The sequence below is a fragment of the Harmonia axyridis genome, chromosome 7, assembly GCF_914767665.1.
Source record: "Harmonia axyridis chromosome 7, icHarAxyr1.1, whole genome shotgun sequence".
In the NCBI taxonomy this organism is placed as follows: Eukaryota; Metazoa; Arthropoda; class Insecta; order Coleoptera; family Coccinellidae; genus Harmonia; species Harmonia axyridis.
In genome coordinates, this window is record NC_059507.1 from 4,455,923 (window position 1) to 4,475,293 (window position 19,371).

The 19,371-nt window shown below is 34.3% G+C and overlaps 1 protein-coding gene across 2 annotated transcripts; it reads left to right on the forward strand.

The window, feature by feature from the left end:
- The first annotated feature begins 1,301 nt into the window (after positions 1-1,301).
- Positions 1,302-15,030, forward strand: LOC123684547 (lipase 1-like). 2 transcript variants are annotated; one of them, XM_045623842.1, is made up of 8 exons: positions 1,302-1,590; positions 5,906-6,107; positions 7,279-7,396; positions 8,631-8,877; positions 10,561-10,719; positions 10,777-10,861; positions 10,955-11,100; positions 14,857-15,030. In XM_045623842.1, the coding sequence occupies exons 1-8, from the start codon at positions 1,489-1,491 to the stop codon at positions 15,013-15,015; spliced, it is 1,218 nt and encodes a 405-aa protein (XP_045479798.1). In that variant the 5' UTR covers positions 1,302-1,488; the 3' UTR covers positions 15,016-15,030. The 2 variants fall into 2 exon arrangements, with proteins under 2 accessions (XP_045479798.1, XP_045479797.1); XM_045623841.1 differs by lacking the exon at positions 1,302-1,590 and adding an exon at positions 2,354-2,527.
- Positions 15,031-19,371: the final 4,341 nt, after the last annotated feature.

Sequence of the window (19,371 nt, forward strand, 5' to 3'; positions counted from 1 at the left end):
TGCAAAAGAAAATGCATAAAAATACGGTTGAATTCAATTGAGAGAAATACTTCAAACTTTACGCTATGGTTTATTATTTGTGCTACAATACTATAGAATATTCAAATCAATGAAGCGAAAAGCTTTAGGAATAAAAAAGAAACATTAACATCTACGACACTTGAACCTGCCCAAGCGACATTAGGAATTCACGGGTTGGCTTGATATTCAAGTTACTTAACTCAAGCTCAAGTAGCTTGAGCTTGAAGTGAATTCAAGTCAAGCAGTAGTTTTTTGATGTCAAGTTATTTATTTTTTAAATACTTGACTTAACATTGAAAAACTACTACTTGACTTGATTTCAAGTCAAGCTCAAGCTACTTGAGCTTGAGTCAAGTAGCTTGAATATCAAGCCAAGCCGTGAATCCTTAAGCGACATCGCTGTAGGGAATATAACAAACTTTTCATATACTAGCTTAGTCTATTTGTATTTGGGACGAATCTATTTTCATATTACTGGATTCCATAGAGCAGCAAACGAATTATAACAACATTCTTCAAAGTATTAAGCACGCAATATAATATCTGAATAATTTGTTTTTTCATTGCTAATGAATAGAAAGCAGAGAACTGAAAAAATATTAATGGTTGCTTGTAACTCTTAAAATTCTTTCACGTAAATAATGATTTTGGGATACCTACTACTCCTTTCTTATTTCTACTTGAACTATCCAAAAATCTCACGGGATATCTTAGCCTTTCAAAAAATAATAAGGTTCAACTAGAGATGAGAAAAATTTGGGCTTTCTGATCACAAAATCCTCTTGAAGAAAAATTATAGAAAACTAATGTTTCCTTAAAACGAATTTACTTTATCTAAAGAGTTTTTCAATAATAAAAGGTAGGCAACACTATCAAGTTTGAAAGAAAATTAATCGATAAAGTGAAATGACTAAAAATTCTACTATTTAGTAGAATTGTCTATTAGTCCAACCTTATCCTTTAAGACCATGCCCGGCTCAAAAATAGAGAAAATTACAGACATCACCAACGAAATAATAGAGCTATCTATACAATGAAACAGCGCTCAAAGAGCCTAGTCATCATTAGATCGTATTACTCAACGAGTGAACATACAAAATTGGGGCAAAAACTCAACCACTCGGCGAGATGCTGTTAAAAAACATCTCGACAGACGATCGAGTTGCTAGATAGTATTTCATCACGAAATACAGGTAGCATGCGATCCTAATCAGTCCAACCAATTCTGTAATGTGTAATGCAACAACTGCCGTGCTTTACCATCTCTTTGATATAAGTCCATCCGTGGCTCTCAATGGGGCACACTCTGACTCGGTTAATCGTACGGTAACTTTGTTGATTGTCTGTTGTTGGTCCATCGAGCAGGGATTATAGTTGATCGAAGTTGAACGACGAAAGACAATGTCATGTTTCCATCGAGGACTATACGGTTTCCATCATTTTTAAATTGGTGTTTTTGAGTTCCTAATGAAGTATTTGTGTTTGGTGTTGTTTTGGTTCAGAGGGTGTTTTGGTCTGGGACTCTGGGAGACTATTTTTGGACCTGCTCTCGGTGATGGCATTGATATTGTGAGTAAATGCTCAAAAATCCCATTTTCAATATTTTTTTTATTTTGTAAGTGTTCATTATTATTATTACAATAGAGAAGGGGGAAGCCTAAGCCTATAACCCCATAAAAACCAAACAGAAATGTCATGTTTGAGATATAAGAAAAAAATATCGTAAAAAACACAAGAAGTATTGAAAAAAAAAACAATTATGAAAAAGAAATTCTAAAAAAAGAGTCCATCAAGCTGGTTCTTGCAGCTATTGACACTGTAAGAAGTAAACTTCAATAATAAAAAGCCTATATTTGATACAATAAAAAAGTAACATTAGGAAAAATTCGTGAAAGAGAAGAAAAGAAAAATTTCTTCAAAAAATAAAACATAAAAGGAAATATTTCTATAACTCTCCTCTGTCTGTTTTTTAAGTTTCAAACCAACATTAGAAACAAGTATAGCCCCTTTACACCTGCTGAGGGTTTCAATACTCTTGAGCATGCTTTAAATGAGGTGCTGAATCTAAATATGCAGCTTTTTTGGTCCAGGAATGTATTCATCCAAACTATGAATGTGACTGAAACAAACAACTTATTCTAGGTTATTAGAGATCCATTTTCAATTTTTATCGTTATAGCTTTTTTTAATCACTTATATCTGGAATACAAACGGACAATTTACCATCAATCAGGTTTTATATATCTATGATTATTCAAGCTTCAAAATATAATAGTTTATTGTATACGCTTCATGTGAAATGCGCATTCATTCTTATAATTCAGCTTGAAATTAGTCATTTTATAAGGGAAAGAACAATCTGAATTTCCTTAATTCCTATTTGTATTTCGAGAATGTTATGATCCTGATGACGTATTTTTGTTTCGTATTTTTTTGGTTCAGGGGATGCCTTGGTTTGAGTCTGATGGAAATTATTGTTGGGGAATCTTTGGGTGACATTGATATTGTAAGTACATATATTGTTTATGAATAATAGGTATTTCATTCATTCATAAAATCTAAATCTTCATACCTTCCAGTCATTAGTAATTTAATTACTCCTCAGCACCCTATTTCTAGCATCCTTTGAATCACTATTACCTAAACAGGGTATTCCCTAACTACAGTACGAAACTTTGGTGATTCGTTAGGTCATTTTCAAAAAAAATTTCTATAAACATATGTACAGAGAGAGAGAAGATGAGCATTTTTTCTTCATGTTTCAGAAGTCACTCTTAATTTTGTGGTACCTAGTAGTAATGTATTCTCTAGTTAACCTGTTCTACAGTTTAAAATCCTCATTATAACTGCAGAGAAAATATATTTGTTATCATAAATCACTCCACTCAAGAAATGAATGTTAAATGTATCAATATATCTTCTTTCCGTTACTCGAAATAACTATACTTTTCCCTGAATATTTTCACGAAAATTAGATAGTCGTGCTGCAGAAATTATAATCCATTGATATAATTTTTTAATGATTTATCTTAACCTCGATCTTGGTCAATTCATAGGTATTCATCATCAAAGTTGTGGGTATGTAATTAGGTCTTGTTAAATTATTGTGGAAGTAGTTTACTGTGTAATAACTCATTCATCATTCTATCCAAAAGATATACGTTAATTCATAATTTATCTTAATACAAAATTTACATATTATGAACCATTATGTTACATATTCTTTCTAAAATTAAACTCATTGATTAAAAAATATTAAACAGCTATCAGGTATTCAGACAGTTCAAAACCATTATTTTTTTGGAAGTTATATATAGCTACATTCAATAACAATTATGTCAATAACGAATAATAAAATAACATAATAACAGTAAATCAGATGCACGGTGAATTTAAAATATTCATTTTCACGACAAGTGTGATATCTAATTTGAATGAACCAAGTCCTATAGAAAATTAATTCATAAAAATTAAATAATTGAGAATTTCCGAATTCAATAATAAATATCCGAAAGTTGCACGCTTGTTCTAGAAAGTTCAAACAATAGTTTTAAAGATATCAGCTAAAATTTTTTTCACCATAATTTAAAAATACCAAACTGATTCTAAGATTTTGTGTGTTGGTTTATTACATCCATAAAATGAGCCATCAAAAATCAGTTATGAGGTATTCTACGTGAAACAATATGAAGGGTTCCTGTCCTGGATGCAAAGCTACGTTGGATGGGTGAACACCTGTATTTTTGACAGCTTTTTATGCATAGCTTCATCAATGATGAATAAGTACTGAATGAGTGCGTAAAAACAAGGCTGACTATCGCATGACCTGAATATAGTAAAAGAATTTTTCAGTGAAATCATTGTGGTCCAGTTCTTTTCGTTTGCATGTTTGTTTTTATGTTTGAATCTATCTAAATGAGACAATAAAAAAGGCTCATTTTATATCAATCCCTTTGGCACAATATCTCTGAAATTACTATACCTATTTCCCTCCTTCAACAATGTCCTTCTCCAACGTTAAGAATGTAGTGAATGAAAATGATCAGAACAAGAAACTTGCAGCTATAAATTTGAAATCCTTATGTTTTAAATAATTTTGATAACATACACATACGGGTACGTACAAGAATTCCTTAGATCATTTCAAGAAAGAATATTCTGATTGATGTGGGTCTGCAAAGGCTTTGTAGATACAGAGTGTTTTTTCAAGTTTTTTATCACAGCACATTTCCCTCTCAAGATATTCAACTTCAATTTGGCAAATAAAGGGTGTTTTTTTTTAGAACTATAGAACTTTAAATTGCAATAAAACAACTATGAATTATTCGATTGACATGAATTTTATTTATCCGCAAGATAATCTTGTGGCATTACATTTTAAATATGATTTCTGGCATATGACCGCCACGGCTGGCTCGGATGTAGTCCAATCTGGACGTCCAATTTTCGATGACTTTTTCCAACATTTGTGGCCGTATATCGGCAATAACACGGCGAATGTTGTCTTCCAAATGGTCAAGGGTTTGTGGCTTATCCGCATAGACCAATGACTTTACATACCCACACAGAAAGTAGTCTATCGGTGTTGAATCACAAGATCTTGGAGGCCAATTCATAGGTACAGAACGTGAAATTAGGCGGTCACCAAACGTGTCTTTCGATGAATCGATTGTGGCACGAGCTGTGTGACATGTTGCGCCGTCTTGTTGGAACCAATTGGGAAAAATTCTCTCGTAAACGAGATTATTATAAAGATCCAGTTAGTAAGCTGTGATGAATAGATTAATTATAAGTTTAAGTACTTATTCACCCAATCTGTAGCGAAGATTTCGATAAACTGGTATTATCTATCATCACAAAAACAATAACACCCACTATCTCGAAAACAAAGCTTTTAAAGGCCCATGTTTATAAAACATTTTTTTTCTTTAATTATCTAAGAGATCTCTCATTTTCCTTCGTACAAAAGTTCTTGGAAAGTCTCATAATTGGAAACAATGAGCCAAAAAACTGATCTCTAAATTTTCAATATAGTATTATTATTATTATAAATTTCATTTGATTCAGTTTCATTTCAAATTGAAAAAAAATACAGTATATAAAATGTAGGTTGCTCAATTCACGACTCATCCGCTTCCAAAACCAATAAATTCAAACAACACAATTCAAAATCATTATCGAAATATCCAATAATAAAATTCGTGGTGTGTCGAAGAATAGATCTCCCTCTCAAAACTTAAAGAAGAATGCGATGTGGTCGGCGAAAATTGTAAGCGTGATCAAATTCTTAAATTGTCAAAAATTGGGTCGTCTCGATGATAATCACGAAAACACCTTGGTTTTGGTCTCACGCTGAACGGTAATGTTGACTCACGCTTCTGATATGAATTCGAAGAATTCAATTATGTCATAGATCGTGTTAATAACGGATGATAATCATCTACTTGTTGTCGCATTTGAAATCTATCTATTGATCAAAGATGCGATAAAGAAAGTTTCAAAAGTCCGTTACTTAGTACAGGTCGTACGCTTACCGAATGTTATTAACAATGTCATAGTTTCAGATACAAAACAATGCTAAGTAGGCTATCAAGAATAAGTGCTACCCAGTCTGCCAAAGAAAGATGAGGCTTTGTGGTCACTTTTGGGAGATAATAAAATTTCTCTTATTCCAAAATTTCACAAGCAAAATGCGTTCTGGGCAACTTTGATAGTCTGTCTGTCATCTGAGTCCGAAATACTTCTTACCGCCTTAACTATTACTATTAAAAAAAATTTTTCACCTAAAGATGAATGTCACACAATTTTGTTGAATCCTCATGCATTCTACTTAATCTTTATAACTCCAGAATACTTTTGGTTTAGACTACTGTTTCTTTTCCAGCAAAAAATGGTGATGAATTTCGGTTACAAATTGACTGAACACGAAGTTGTCTCAGAAACAGGAAACATTCTAGTTCTTCACAAAATTCGAGCAAAAAGGAAGAACTTGAGAAATGGTTCCTACACACCTTCAGTTTTGATTCAGCATGGCCTGCTTGGTGCTTCCGACAATTGGTTCCTTAGAGGACCTGATAAAGATCTCCGTGAGTAAAGAAATACTTAAATATCTACTGTCTGAATTCAATTCACATATCATGCATCTTCAGACATTCTCAATTATGGAACTCCATATTATTTTACATATACAGTCAATCAGTGTTTCATGTTTTTCATCTGGAATTTTAGAGACTTCACTAAAGCCTTTTCTATTCAAAAGAAAATTTTAATGGAAGTAGAGGTCTTGAGAAACCTCAAAGGGGCGCGTATCTACAACACTACGAACAGACAGGCCACGCTGAGGTTCCTGGAATCATATAGTCAAGGGTCCCTATTGACATGGAAGTGCCATAATACTATAGAGCAACTGGCTAGAGGCAATAAAGTAGCTCTACTATGGTCTCTGGGGCATTGTGATATTGCAGGAAATGAAAAAGCAGATGAACTTGCAAAACGGGCATCAAGGTTAACACCTATTGGTTATGTGGGCTTGGAAAAGACCAATATGAGGCTGCGGTCCAACAATGGGGGATGGACAATAGGAGAACCCTCTGGAGAAATACTCCAGGTCTTGCTCAGGCAAAGAAGTTTCTCGTGCTTTCATCGATCTATACCTGAAAGCTTCTGAAGCTACCACGTGCTGAGCTTTGGGTAATGGTGGGACTGTACCATTGCGGTGCAAATATCTTTTTTACCTAATGAGTAAGTCAGCAGATGAGATCTGCAGACTCTGTGGAAAAGAGGTAGAAACAGCCAGACACATAGTGTGCAAATGTCCAGGGTTGACTAGCCTAAGAACCACTCACATGGGAAAGTCAGTGCTCACGAAGTAATAGCCAAGGCTCCTAAAGATATCGTCGGTTTCGTTGACAGCATCGACGGTCTCCTTGGGTTTCTGAATAGGTAGGGTTGAGAATAAAATATCAATTTGGTCGCAGTTTCCTGTAGACTAACACAGCCGTAACAACCACGATTCAATGAAATAATAATAAAAATAGAGGTCCTAATGATTGTCCTCCAAGATCTCCCAATTTAATACATCTAGACTTTTTATTTGAAAAGTGTCTCTGCAGTTTGTATCATTCTTGAAGGTGAAGTCTTATACTATACAAACTTCTAGAATGCGGTAAAAACGATATTAGAGTATTGCAGACTGGCACAGCAGTTTAATTCATTATTTCCAATGAGCAACTACTGTAAAATTTCTTTTGTTTTCAGCCTATTTATTATCAGATGCAGGTTATGACGTGTGGTTGGGAAACATGAGAGGAAACGTATATTCCAGAAGACATACCACATTGAATCCTGATTCCAGTTCCTCTTATTGGAATTTTGCGTAGGTAGATTGCACTTTTAATTGAGCAGTAATAATGCTTCTTATTACTTGTTTTTCATTTGGTTACTGTCTTTGGTCGTCAGTAAAGTATTTTGCCGACGTCATAATGGACTAGTTTAGTGATGTTGATAATACTATATTTGACACGATAGAATTAAAATATAGAGCAAAACTGATGAATCAGTGAAAAAATTTTGAAAATCCATTAATAAATGACTGAGAAATAGATTATTTCAATTTACGTATTTTAGAGCGGAACGTCTTTGGTCTCCGACTCGTCTGTGACGTCACGCCACTTGCCTGTGATCGCTACACCATAAATTACGTTTAAATACTTAGCCGCGCCAAGGCTCTCGCGCCGTTTGTAGTTGCACAGTGTAGTTTTAACTCGAGTTTTGTTTTTATGTCACCATAATGGAAGAAGGCTTCGTGAAAGGACGAAGTTATTTTTACTCAATAACTTATTTCAAACCAACTTACACCTTAGTATTTTTATCATCATAAATAGACAGCTAGTACTGATAGGTACTTACATCAAAATGATCTTCACACACATATGAAGTAGTTTTAGGTCCAATTAAGTCACGCCTCATTAATTTGCACCACTTCTTCCTTTGATTCATGTCATTTGGTATATGAAAAAACAATTTATTGGGGTTTTTAATTGTCGTGCTTGCACACATAGGCACAATTTATTTCAGCCATCGTGTAACGAACAAAACACGACACGAACGGTACAAGTGATTGTACACCAATGAATTCGTAAGCACTCTGCGAATACCAGTCGCCTCGTGTAAGTGGCGTGACGTCACACACTAGACTATGAAATTATTCTTTCAAGCGCAACTTCAAAGTCCCATAACTTTTTCATTTCTAGAGATATTTCAATGATTCTTCCACATTTTTGTTTCATGTTACTTAAATTTTTAGAATTAATCCTTAACAAAAAAATGAAAACTAGTCCATTACTTACATCTCTATAATGTTAATCAAATTTCACAAAATTTATAACCGAAAATAAGAAAATTTTGATATAAATACTTAACAAAATGACTTGATACAGTTCAATTCTACAGGCAGACATTCCAAGATTAACCTTGAACTGAAATTGTCAATTTTGAGTAAATTCCATCGCTTTCTCACGCAAAATTACTCGAAAGCTTCACAATTGAAGACCGAAAACGATATCGTAATTGAGTTATATCGAATAATTGAATGTATTCTCTTGTTACAGATTACACGAAATTGCTTACTATGACCTTCCAGCTACAATCGACTACATTCTCGACAAAAGTGGACAAGAAAGTCTCTTCTTTATGGGTCATTCCATAGGGTCAACGATTGCCTTGATACTTTGTTCTTTGAGGCCAGAATACAACAAAAAGATACTGCTACATTTAGCACTAGCACCCATTGCTTATGTGGCTCATAAACCCAATCTGTATCACAAATTCGTATTCGCTTCATTTCCTTTTGTTGAAGTAAGTTACAATGAGGAGTAAATTTTAGTTAATGGTTTCCTCTAACTACTTATTCGTTCTCTATGGCTTCAAAGCCTTTTATTGCTGTTCTATTTATACGGGTGACTGATGACGCTCAATACTGATTCGAAACAGGCCATCAAATGTTGTGTTGACTCTTCGTTTCGGAGATACAGAGTGTTTTCCGGCAAACCTGAAAATTTTGAAGCGCTATAGCTTTCGGCCCTTTGAAGCAAATGGATTAATTAATAAACGAAGATTCACAGCACTATTTGATGATCAGCATAGATATCTCAGAAATAAAGGGTGTTTTCTTTCGAGGTATATAACTTTAAGTTGGCATTACTGTTCAAGATGCCAACCGATTTAACAGCTGTCAAGTGATTTTTCTCGGTTTGGTTTGGCAATTCATCAGACTCACGTCTGAACAACGCTTGCAAATAGTGCAATTTTATTTCGAAAATAATGGTTCTGTGCGGAATACGTATCGCGCACTACGTCCATTTTATTTTGTTTAGCGATGAAGCGCACTTCTGGTTGAATGGCTACGTCAACAAACAAAACTGCCGCATTTGGAGTGAAGCTAATCCCCAAGTGTATGTCGAAACACCGTTACATCCAGAAAAACTGACTGTTTGGTGCGCTTTATGGGCTGGTGGAATCATTGATCCGTACTTCTTCAAAAACGATGATGGCCAGAACGTTACAGTCAATGGTGATCGGTATAGAGCCATGATAACTAACTTTTTCATTCCTGAATTGAACAACCATGATGTCCAGGAGCTTTGGTTCCAACAAGACGGCGCAACATGTCACACAGCTCGTGCCACAATCGATTTATTGAAAGACACGTTTGGTGACCGCCTAATTTCACGTTTTGGACCTGTGAATTGGCCTCCAAGATCTTGTGATTTAACACCGCTACACTACTTTCTATGGGGCTATGTAAAGTCATTGGTCTATGCGGATAAGCCACAAATCCTTGACCATTTGGAAGACAACATTCGCCGGGTTATTGCCGATATACGGCTACAAATGTTGGAAAAAGTCATCGAAAATTGGATGTCCAGATTGGACTACATCCGAGCCAGCCGTGGCGGTCATATGCCAAAAATCATATTTAAAATGTAATGCCACAAGATTATCTTGCGAATAAATAAAATTCATGTCAATCGAATAATCCATCGTTGTTTTATTGCAATTTAAAGTTCTATAGCTCTAAAAAAAACACCCTTTATGTGCTTCTTTCTGATTTTGATCCATCTATATACCATATGGAGGACTTTTTGTTCAATTAATTAATTTAATAATTAAGTACTCAAACATTTTACCATTTTACTTGGTTTTCTCCATTTTTTGAATATTCATTAGTCCCTCATATGTATGTTTATGTATATGTAAACTTTGACGATGAATATATATTATTATTATATTATTATTATATCAAAGAAGGGCAATCATTTTCATTCCTTGTATAACCAAAATTATAGAAAAAATATTCAAGCTCAGTATAAAATACCGATTAATATCATAATCACAATTTCCACCATTTATATTAATACAGCTCTTTTGTACAATATTTTTCCATACAAATTCATAATTCAACAAAGTGATACATCAAATTTTATTCCGATCATTCTGCAGTTTCTTTAAATGTTTTCTTCTAACTTTAGTCTACTTCAGCAATCGGTGCAGTCAAAGAACATCCATGAAGTATTTCCACGAAGAAAATATTTCTCAAGATTCATAGAATATTTTTGCCAGGATGGGACGTACTTCCAGAAACTGTGTCTTATGTTCATTTTCAACTTCGTTGGAGAGGATTACGAACAATTCAATGCAGTAAGAAAATTCCACTCGGAAAATTACTATGGTAACTCACTGTGTTTTTTGTTTCAGACTTTAATTCCTGATTTTGCGAAATACTACCCTGCAGGCACGTCTTTGAATATGGCAACTAATTTATATCAAATGTATACTACAGGTGAGAATATTTACTCTTTCTGTGTGAAACGTAACTAATTCTTAGAACACCTCAACTTTTTCAATATAATTATTTGTATCTCTTTGCTTTCAGGTTTATTTTCTGCAATGGATTTTGGAAATAAAACACTCAACATGTTGCATTATCAAAGTGATACACCTCCCTCTTATAATTTATCGAATGTTCAACACCCAATTACGCTGTACTACTCAGATGGGGATTACTTAGTTACCAAAGATGTAAGTGTCAGGTACTACACTGCGCAAAAAAATTAACGCACATTATGGAAATCCCAAATTTATTCTACAACTGAAGGTGTTCTCAATGATAATTATTTTTATCAGAATTATTCATGCATATGTTATCAACTTTCAACGTTTTTCTTCAATACAGATGTTTTTTCCCAGCAGGAATAAAAAAAGATGAGATTATCAGATTTTGAATGTATTGGCTCCATTCTGAAATCAGTTGTTCTCGATCAATTCTAGTGATCAACAGTTTTTCTTTCGTTTGATTTTCTACACTCGATCGCTATGCAACGCGAAACACGCAATTTGACCCAAGAGGAATGTGCCCAAGCGGTAGTTTTGCGAGAAGAAGGGTGGACATACACAAGAATTGCAGAAAGGTTTGGAGTTTCCCATACAAGTGAGTCCAGAATGTTGCAGCGATTCAGGGAGACAGGTATAAATGTCCGAAGACCAGGACAGGGTAGACCTCGGGTAACAACTGCCATTCAAGAACGTTACTTGAGAGTTTCTTCGTTGAGACAACGGTTTGCAACCGCTCGCCTCCTTCAAAATCAGCTTGAGCAAACTCATGGGGTGCAAATTAGCACTCAGACAATAAGAAATCGCCTCAGATAATATGAATTAAGGCCTCGTGTCGCGGCAAGAGGCCCTGCTCTTACCCCAGCCCATCGAAGGCCGCGTTTGGATTTTACGAGAGAGCATATTCATTGGGAAGAGGCTGATTGGGAAAGAGTTCTCTTCACAGATGAGTCTAGATTCTGCCTCTACCATTATGATCGACGTTCCCTTGTATACAGACGTCCACATGAAAGATATGCTCAGTGCAATTTCCTGAATACTACTGGTTTCGGGGGAGGATCGATTATGGTATGGAGTGGAATATCTTTGACTGCTCGCACAGACCTAGTGGTCGTTGATAATGGAGCTGTGAATGCTGATAGGTATATAAGGAACATTCTTGAAGAGCATGTAGTGCCATTTGCCCCATACATTGGTGAAAATTTCATTTTTATGGACGATAATGCCAGACCCCATCGTGCGCGCATCGTTCAGGAGTACCTTAAAGAGGTTGAAGTCTCTGGAATGGAATGGCCAGCAAGAAGTCCAGATCTCAATCCGATTGAGCAGGTTTGGGACAACCTCAATAGAAGGCTGAGAAGTTCAGAAAATCATCCAGCTACTCTTAATGACTTAGGAATCCAACTCAGAGAAATCTGGGAAGGATTAGATCAGAACATTTTAAGATCACTCATTGTGAGTATGAACCGTCGTTGCCGAGCTGTAATTAACGCAAGGGGTGGAAATACCAAGTATTAAATCACTTATCAGCATTCCAGTATTTTGAAAATTGTTTATTTCTCTTCTTTCACATAAGATTCGGTGAAATCCTGAATGTTTATTCCATTTAATGTGTCTTGTTTCGTTCAAAACCTTCCCGAGAGAACATAAAAAATAAGTTATAAAGTCAATGTAGGGTTAACTTTCATTAAAATTGAGATTTTCAGAATGTGCGTTAATTTTTTTGCGCAGTGTACTAATCTCAATGTTTGGTTTTAATTGAGACCATTCACCAATTAGTAAAGGCAATTCGAAATTAAGTAAGATGTCTCCTCATCAATATTTTTATATTGAAAAAACAGATCTCATATCATCAGGTTGCTTCAGCACCCTCTACTACATCAGTCTTTGTCTCTTCTACCTTACTATCTTCCATCTTGCTTTCTTCCACCTTACTCTCTTCCACCTTACTATCTTCAACCTTACTCTCTTCTACCTTACTCTCTTCCACCACACTACCTTCTACAGGCTTCTCTTCGGTAGTTTGAGTCTCAGTTTCAGTTCTCTCAGTCGCCTCAGTAGCTTGTTTTTCTGGTTCCGAAGCAACTTTCTCCGTTTTTGAAATGGCTTTCGAAGCATCTAACTGATCTGGGGTGGTGAAGGACACCCCAGGGGGGTTGGTTTCCATCGAAGTTTCTGTGCCTGAGGTGGGCGCTCCCTTTTTACCTTTCTTAGGTTTTGGCGGTGGAAGTGCAGTGTCAGGATACAATTTCATGTAAGTAGAAAGGAGGAGTTTAGTATCGACTTTTGTTTTGGTGCTTGCAAATGCTTTTTCCATCTCAGCGAGCAAATCCAAGTCGTACATTTTCCCTTTTTTCTTCACTCTTATGAAATCTTCAAAATCTGCTTTATCCATGACCTCTTCGGGAAATGTTAGTGCTATATGACCGAAATCTTTCTTTGCTTTAGCTTTCTTAGGTGCAAGTCCTAAAAAATGGCATCGCTTGAGCAAAACTTCCCCCACATTGGGTCCTTTGATCTTGAAATTGCCTAATATCCCACCGTAAACTAGCTTTTTTCCTGAAGCTTTGATTTTTTTCAAACTGGCATTGAAAGATTTGTTGAAATACAAATTTTCCAAATCTAGTGTTTGCAGTTTTGCCATTTGTAAGAGTAACATACCGAATGATGCAGTTTGTTCCACATTCAATGGATTGTTGCCAAACTTAAAGCATTTTAGGGTCAAACTTGAAGCTACAGCTTTTCTTATTGTTTCAGCACAACTCCCTTTGAAGAAGTTATTGCTCAAATCCAAGAATTCTAATACTGGAGATTCTTTAATGTATTTCGCAAGCTCTTTAGCCACTATAATAGATTCCAAACCATTCCAAGACAAATTCAGTGATTTCAAATGGAGGTTACTCCTCAAACCTGCTCCTATTTTCTTGAAACCTTCTTCATCGCATAAAATATTCCACTCTAAATTGACATCCTCTATAAGTTCATGGCTTGTGAAGAACTGTTGGAGAATAGGGGCAGAAGCTGCTGTTAAGTTGTTGTATCCAAGATCGATCTTCTTCAGAGACTCATTATTTCTGAAAGCCGATCGTAGATTACGAAGACCCTTATCCTCGATGGAGTTATGACTAAGGTCAAGTTCTCTCAATGTTAGGGTAGTCTGAAGACCGTCACTTAGGGCACGAGCTCCCTTTATTCCTATCTCACATTGTTTAAGGTCCACACTTATGATACTCTCGTTGTGTGTGAGCATGTTGCTAAGCAAAAGAACACTTTCTTCCTCCATCCAAGAATCTTGAAGGAGAAGTATCTTAACATAGGCGTTCATTTCGAGCGTGTGGAAGATTGCTCTAAGCTCTTTATGCTTGAGGCCGTAGTATCTCAAGTCGAGACAATCTTGATCGAGAGATTCTAGAACTCTCTTCAAAGGTACCACATCCAACTGCTTACATATCCTCAAATATCTTTCTCTTCCCACGTCGTTGTCTATCTCCATGGGAGGTTCATATCTGAAGGCTTCGAAGATACCTGGATCCTCAAGTTCGGGAAAGAAATACAATGGATGTTTGAAGAGGGAACTACTGGAAAGCTCTACTTCCTTGAAACATTTCATTGAGGAACTGTCGAAGTCTATTGAATCTCCATAGTATTTACCTGAAGAAGAGGTTGCTGATTTCTCTTCGGGTTCTTCATTTTTTGGTGGTTCAGATTCATCTGAATCAGAATCGTCATCGCCTAAGGGTGAAGACATGATTGTATAAAAAAAAGGAAAAAAATACACGAAAGTTAAAAAAAAATCTGTATTGAATGACGTTTTCCATTGCGGAAAATGTTACAGTGACATGTTCACTGAATACGTAATATTATTCTTGTTCTGGTTTGGCCAAAGCTTTTTTTTCTTTTTGTATAATAAACAACTGTTTTACTTAACAATGATGTATTTTTCAGGATATAGATATTTTGGCGGATAAGTTACCAAATGTGAAGGATAAGTTCAAAATACCATATCAGACCTTCAACCACTTGGATTTCATGTGGGCTATAAATTCAAAGAAGTTACTTTACGACCAATTATTGTTGTTGCTCAATAAATATGTGGAAAGTTGATATTTTTCATTGCTACCTTGAACTTTCAAAAATTAGAATAGATACATACCGGGTGGACCATCGCATTTGAAGGGAGTAAATGAAGACATTTTGAAAATTTTTTTCTGTGATGGCGTATGAATGAACGATCGCCAAAATCTCCTACATCACGTTGGTGCTCTGCACATTTTTTCTACTTATTTTGTTCAAAACATGCAAAATCTCTTCTTATCTGGACTGAATCGATTCAATTCCACGAAATGAATGTTTATTCGATTAATATTTTCTAGATTTATCCCCTTATTTTCGTTACTATAAAGTAAGTACTATACGAAAGATAAGAACTTTTTATTTTTCACAAATTCCTAGAAAAGGTATTATCGCATATTAGACAATCTTCACAATCAGCTTCGAATTGAAATAGCACCTCCTCACCTGAAATTCAAAGAATTGTATAACCTTCATTGGCGTAGAAGAGAGTATGGGTAGGCCTAGCTCCAAAATTTTCGATTTTCTCCTTTTCCCTATTTTAAAAAGTGAAACTCAAAATACTTTCATTCAAATGGAAGGTTTTAATCATACAAATTTACTTTTGGTGAAATTGTTCATTGTTCACTGCCAATACAATCAAATTCTACTAAGAACATGCAGAATGTTCAATAAGATGTGAACCTGACTTAGAATCAGTGAACAAAAGGAAGTTTATACGATTACAGAATAATCAAATCAAAACTTAAAGAAGAACGCATATTACCAAAGCTGTTGTCTAAAAAAAAAATCATTTGAAATTATTTTAACGCAAATCTTCATGCTTCCACCTGCAGTTCAGAAAAAGATTCAGAAAGAATCAGAAGGTTACGACAAACCGACAAAGGTTATAATATACAGGGGTACCATCAGAAAAGCATGAGTAATTTTCGATAATAGCGGCAACATCGCATGAAGGAAATTATTCTAGATCGATGGAGCAGTGGTTCCTACTTAAGTGAACAAACTTTCAAAAAATATATATAACTGGTGAATTTGAGCTTTTGGGACAAGTTAGTGATGTGAAAAGTAGAAAGCGTGTGTGTAGCTCAAGAACAACTAAGAAGATTGCTATTGCAGCCCGTAGTTTGTCCATGATTAATGATTTTTTTGGCCGTAATTGAAAAATATTGAAACAACCGCAATTTTGCAAGAAAAGTTTTCTGGCTGTTTTATTTCTCGAATAGGTGATCACAATTGGCCACCGCGATCTTGTACAACTTTAGACTTTTGTCTTTGAGGCCACTTGTACTTTTTTTAAATCAAAATGAAACCTGTTATTGGAAAACTTATTTTATATAAAAGAGCAGCATGAATGGATGATGGAATAAAAAGTCATATTTTATGACTGTTTAAGTGGAATAATATAGTCCTTTAATTATTCCTCTTATACCTATAGTATGTACTATTCCCAAGAAAATCTTACCTACGCCATTGGTAACCTTGGATGTATGATGATGAATCCAATAAGAATACCTATTGATGTTTTAAAATTAAATTAACTGAATAAAAAACAAATTGCATCTTCTACATCAGAATTCGCACAAAAAAAAATATAAGTAACTTCATATAGACTCTCATCTAATACCTAGTTGTAATTGTCCAATTCATCTATTATCATCTTTTTTTTTTATTATTGCATAATAAATTCTCACATAAATATATCCTGAAAAAAGGATCCTCACAGCTAAGTATTCATTTTTGTGCTTTCAATATTGTTCCTACATTAAGTAAGTCTGTGAAAATTGGTAAATGAAAAAATCATTAGAGCATTGCTCTCAAATAGTTTTCATACCGCCTTGTGAAAAATGTTATATTTCAACAAACTGTATAAGCTCGTTTGAAACAAATCCCCTTTTAAACATTATTTTATTTCCAATTTAGCATTATAAAAACCCATAATAAGCACAAAAGGATCTAATTTCCACCGTTTCCAACAACAAGAAGTTAAATCTAAAATTATTTCAATATTGTTATCACTGAGAAATTTACATTTAAATCTCGAACTTGAAAAATCAATCAAAAATTAAATAATTCACATATCAGTTGTTTACCATTTCAAATACATTAATGACAATTTGTTCGCATTCTCATTCGGGGAATCCCCTTCTTACCTATATCCAGTTACTTTCTAGAATCTCTCAAAAACGAGATCCAATACAAACCTTCAGTCCAAATACTAATAATCTAACTTTTACAATCTCTCTGAGTCTTATGAGTTCAATCATGATCAAATTTACCTTTTTTCGAATATAAAAATAACCATTTGAGAATTCGATTTTGGCTATAACTGAAATTTAACTAGAATAAGCTAGCTATAGATATAATTTGAGCAGTTGAACAAATCACTCTATCATTTGAGCGACCACAAATCCGAATCCTGGGTGTAAAATTAGGGCTTCAACATTTTTTTCAAGCTGATCACATCACATCATTAGAACTAGGTATAGAAAATTAAAGAAGAATATTGTAAACGAAATACCCAAAACCAAATGAAGTTGAGATTTTGGGTGTACCTATTTATATAGAATAACAATTTCAAGTTTTATGGAAAATTTCATGTTTATCGAATCACTAGAATCAGAAAAATTCAAGTGGAATATCGAAAAAAAAATTATCTATAATATTTCCTAAGCCACAAATCCGACGAAATTGAGATTCTGGGTGTAGTACCCACAAAATAAAAATTTCAATCTCCAAAAACGTAGAAAATCAAAAAGGAATATTGGAAAATAAATGCCCAAAATTCGATGAAATTGAGATTTGCTTATGTATCATTCAAATTCATGTGAAATATCGAAAAAAAAGCAAAATATTTCCAACATTAGTTTATTTATGCAATAATAACTGAGAATGTTCATTCCCAATTTCAGGTGGATCAAAACTCTTCGTTTATTGTTTTCCTCATTTCTCGACATGACCTACTTCTTATCACCAACCTCTTCGGGGAATCCCCTTTTTACTTGAGAATATAGAATATGTCCTTACATTACTTGCTGCTTTTAGGGGAATCCCTTTTCTATAAAATACAGGTTCAACGTGTTTAAAAGCGGGTTGCTTTTGCTTTGCCAGGAGAGTATCTCAAAAGACGTCGAAGACTGAACCTGAAGTGCAACTCGTACCTCAACTCAAATAAGTGATGGACAGATCCAACTCAAAAAACTTAAACCCAAACCACAACTATTACTGGAAGACCAGGGGTTATCCAGAAAGACCAACAAATTGGCAAGGTAAAATTAATTTAATTTCATACCTCATTATTAAATACAAATCATAGCAATACATCAATATGCAGGGTGTTCCAGAATAACATCAAAAATTTTAGAAGGTTATTCCTCACATTATGAGTTATTGGTTTCACATTATTTTAGGAAAAACTTTCCATAAACAGATGCTTGAAGTTGTAAAAAAAATCTTTTCCTCTTAATATCTTGTAAACCATGAAATTTATCAAAATAACCCTAAATATTGTTATGACTTTTCAAACTATACAAACTGGTGTTGAGATTCTTTCAAAAATTGATTAAAACATTTGTTCGAAATTTTTTACTATAGATTCTAAATGATTTTGATATTTTTGCTTGAATTAATACAGTAAATAATTTTCTCTCATAAAGATCAAATCAATTATTTTATATATTTTGTTTTTCTTTTCCTACATATTTTGGTTGTTTCTATATGTCTGTTGAACACTGCTATGTACCTACTTCTCTTGCGCCCAACTGCTCGTATGACTGTATATTTATGTATATTGAATCTCACAGGACCATGTCCTTGATTCAAATCAAATTATAATAATAATAATATATGGCATTCTAATGATAGAAAGAAACAAAACGATTCAATTGAAAGCTTTTCTCCTGGTTTTTCCAACAATTGATTAGCATGATGTTCCTAAATTGAAGATACAAACTAAAATGAGAAATTATTTGCATAATTTTGAGAAAGAACATACAGGGTAATTTGGATTTTCTTTATAGGATTTCGAGAGAATAATACCTACATGATGTACTGTAAATTGAAATATCTATGCCACTATGAAAAGTTTCAGTTATTTACCTTCAACAACCACTTCTTTTCTTAAAATTACTCAAGATTCATCTGGTTTTCTTTTGTACCTATAACTCCACTTTAGGAACATCCTATATAGGTACATTTTCATTTTTCACCATTCATTTTTATGGAATTTCGAACACTATAGTCAAGTACTCAATATAAATGAATATTAGGTAATATTAAATAATTTTTCGCATGTACTGAAACTGAAATAAACTATTACCTTATTATTTTTCGATGAATTAAGTTATCAGCTCAGTAGTTAAAATTAACTCCGCCCATAGTAGTGATGGC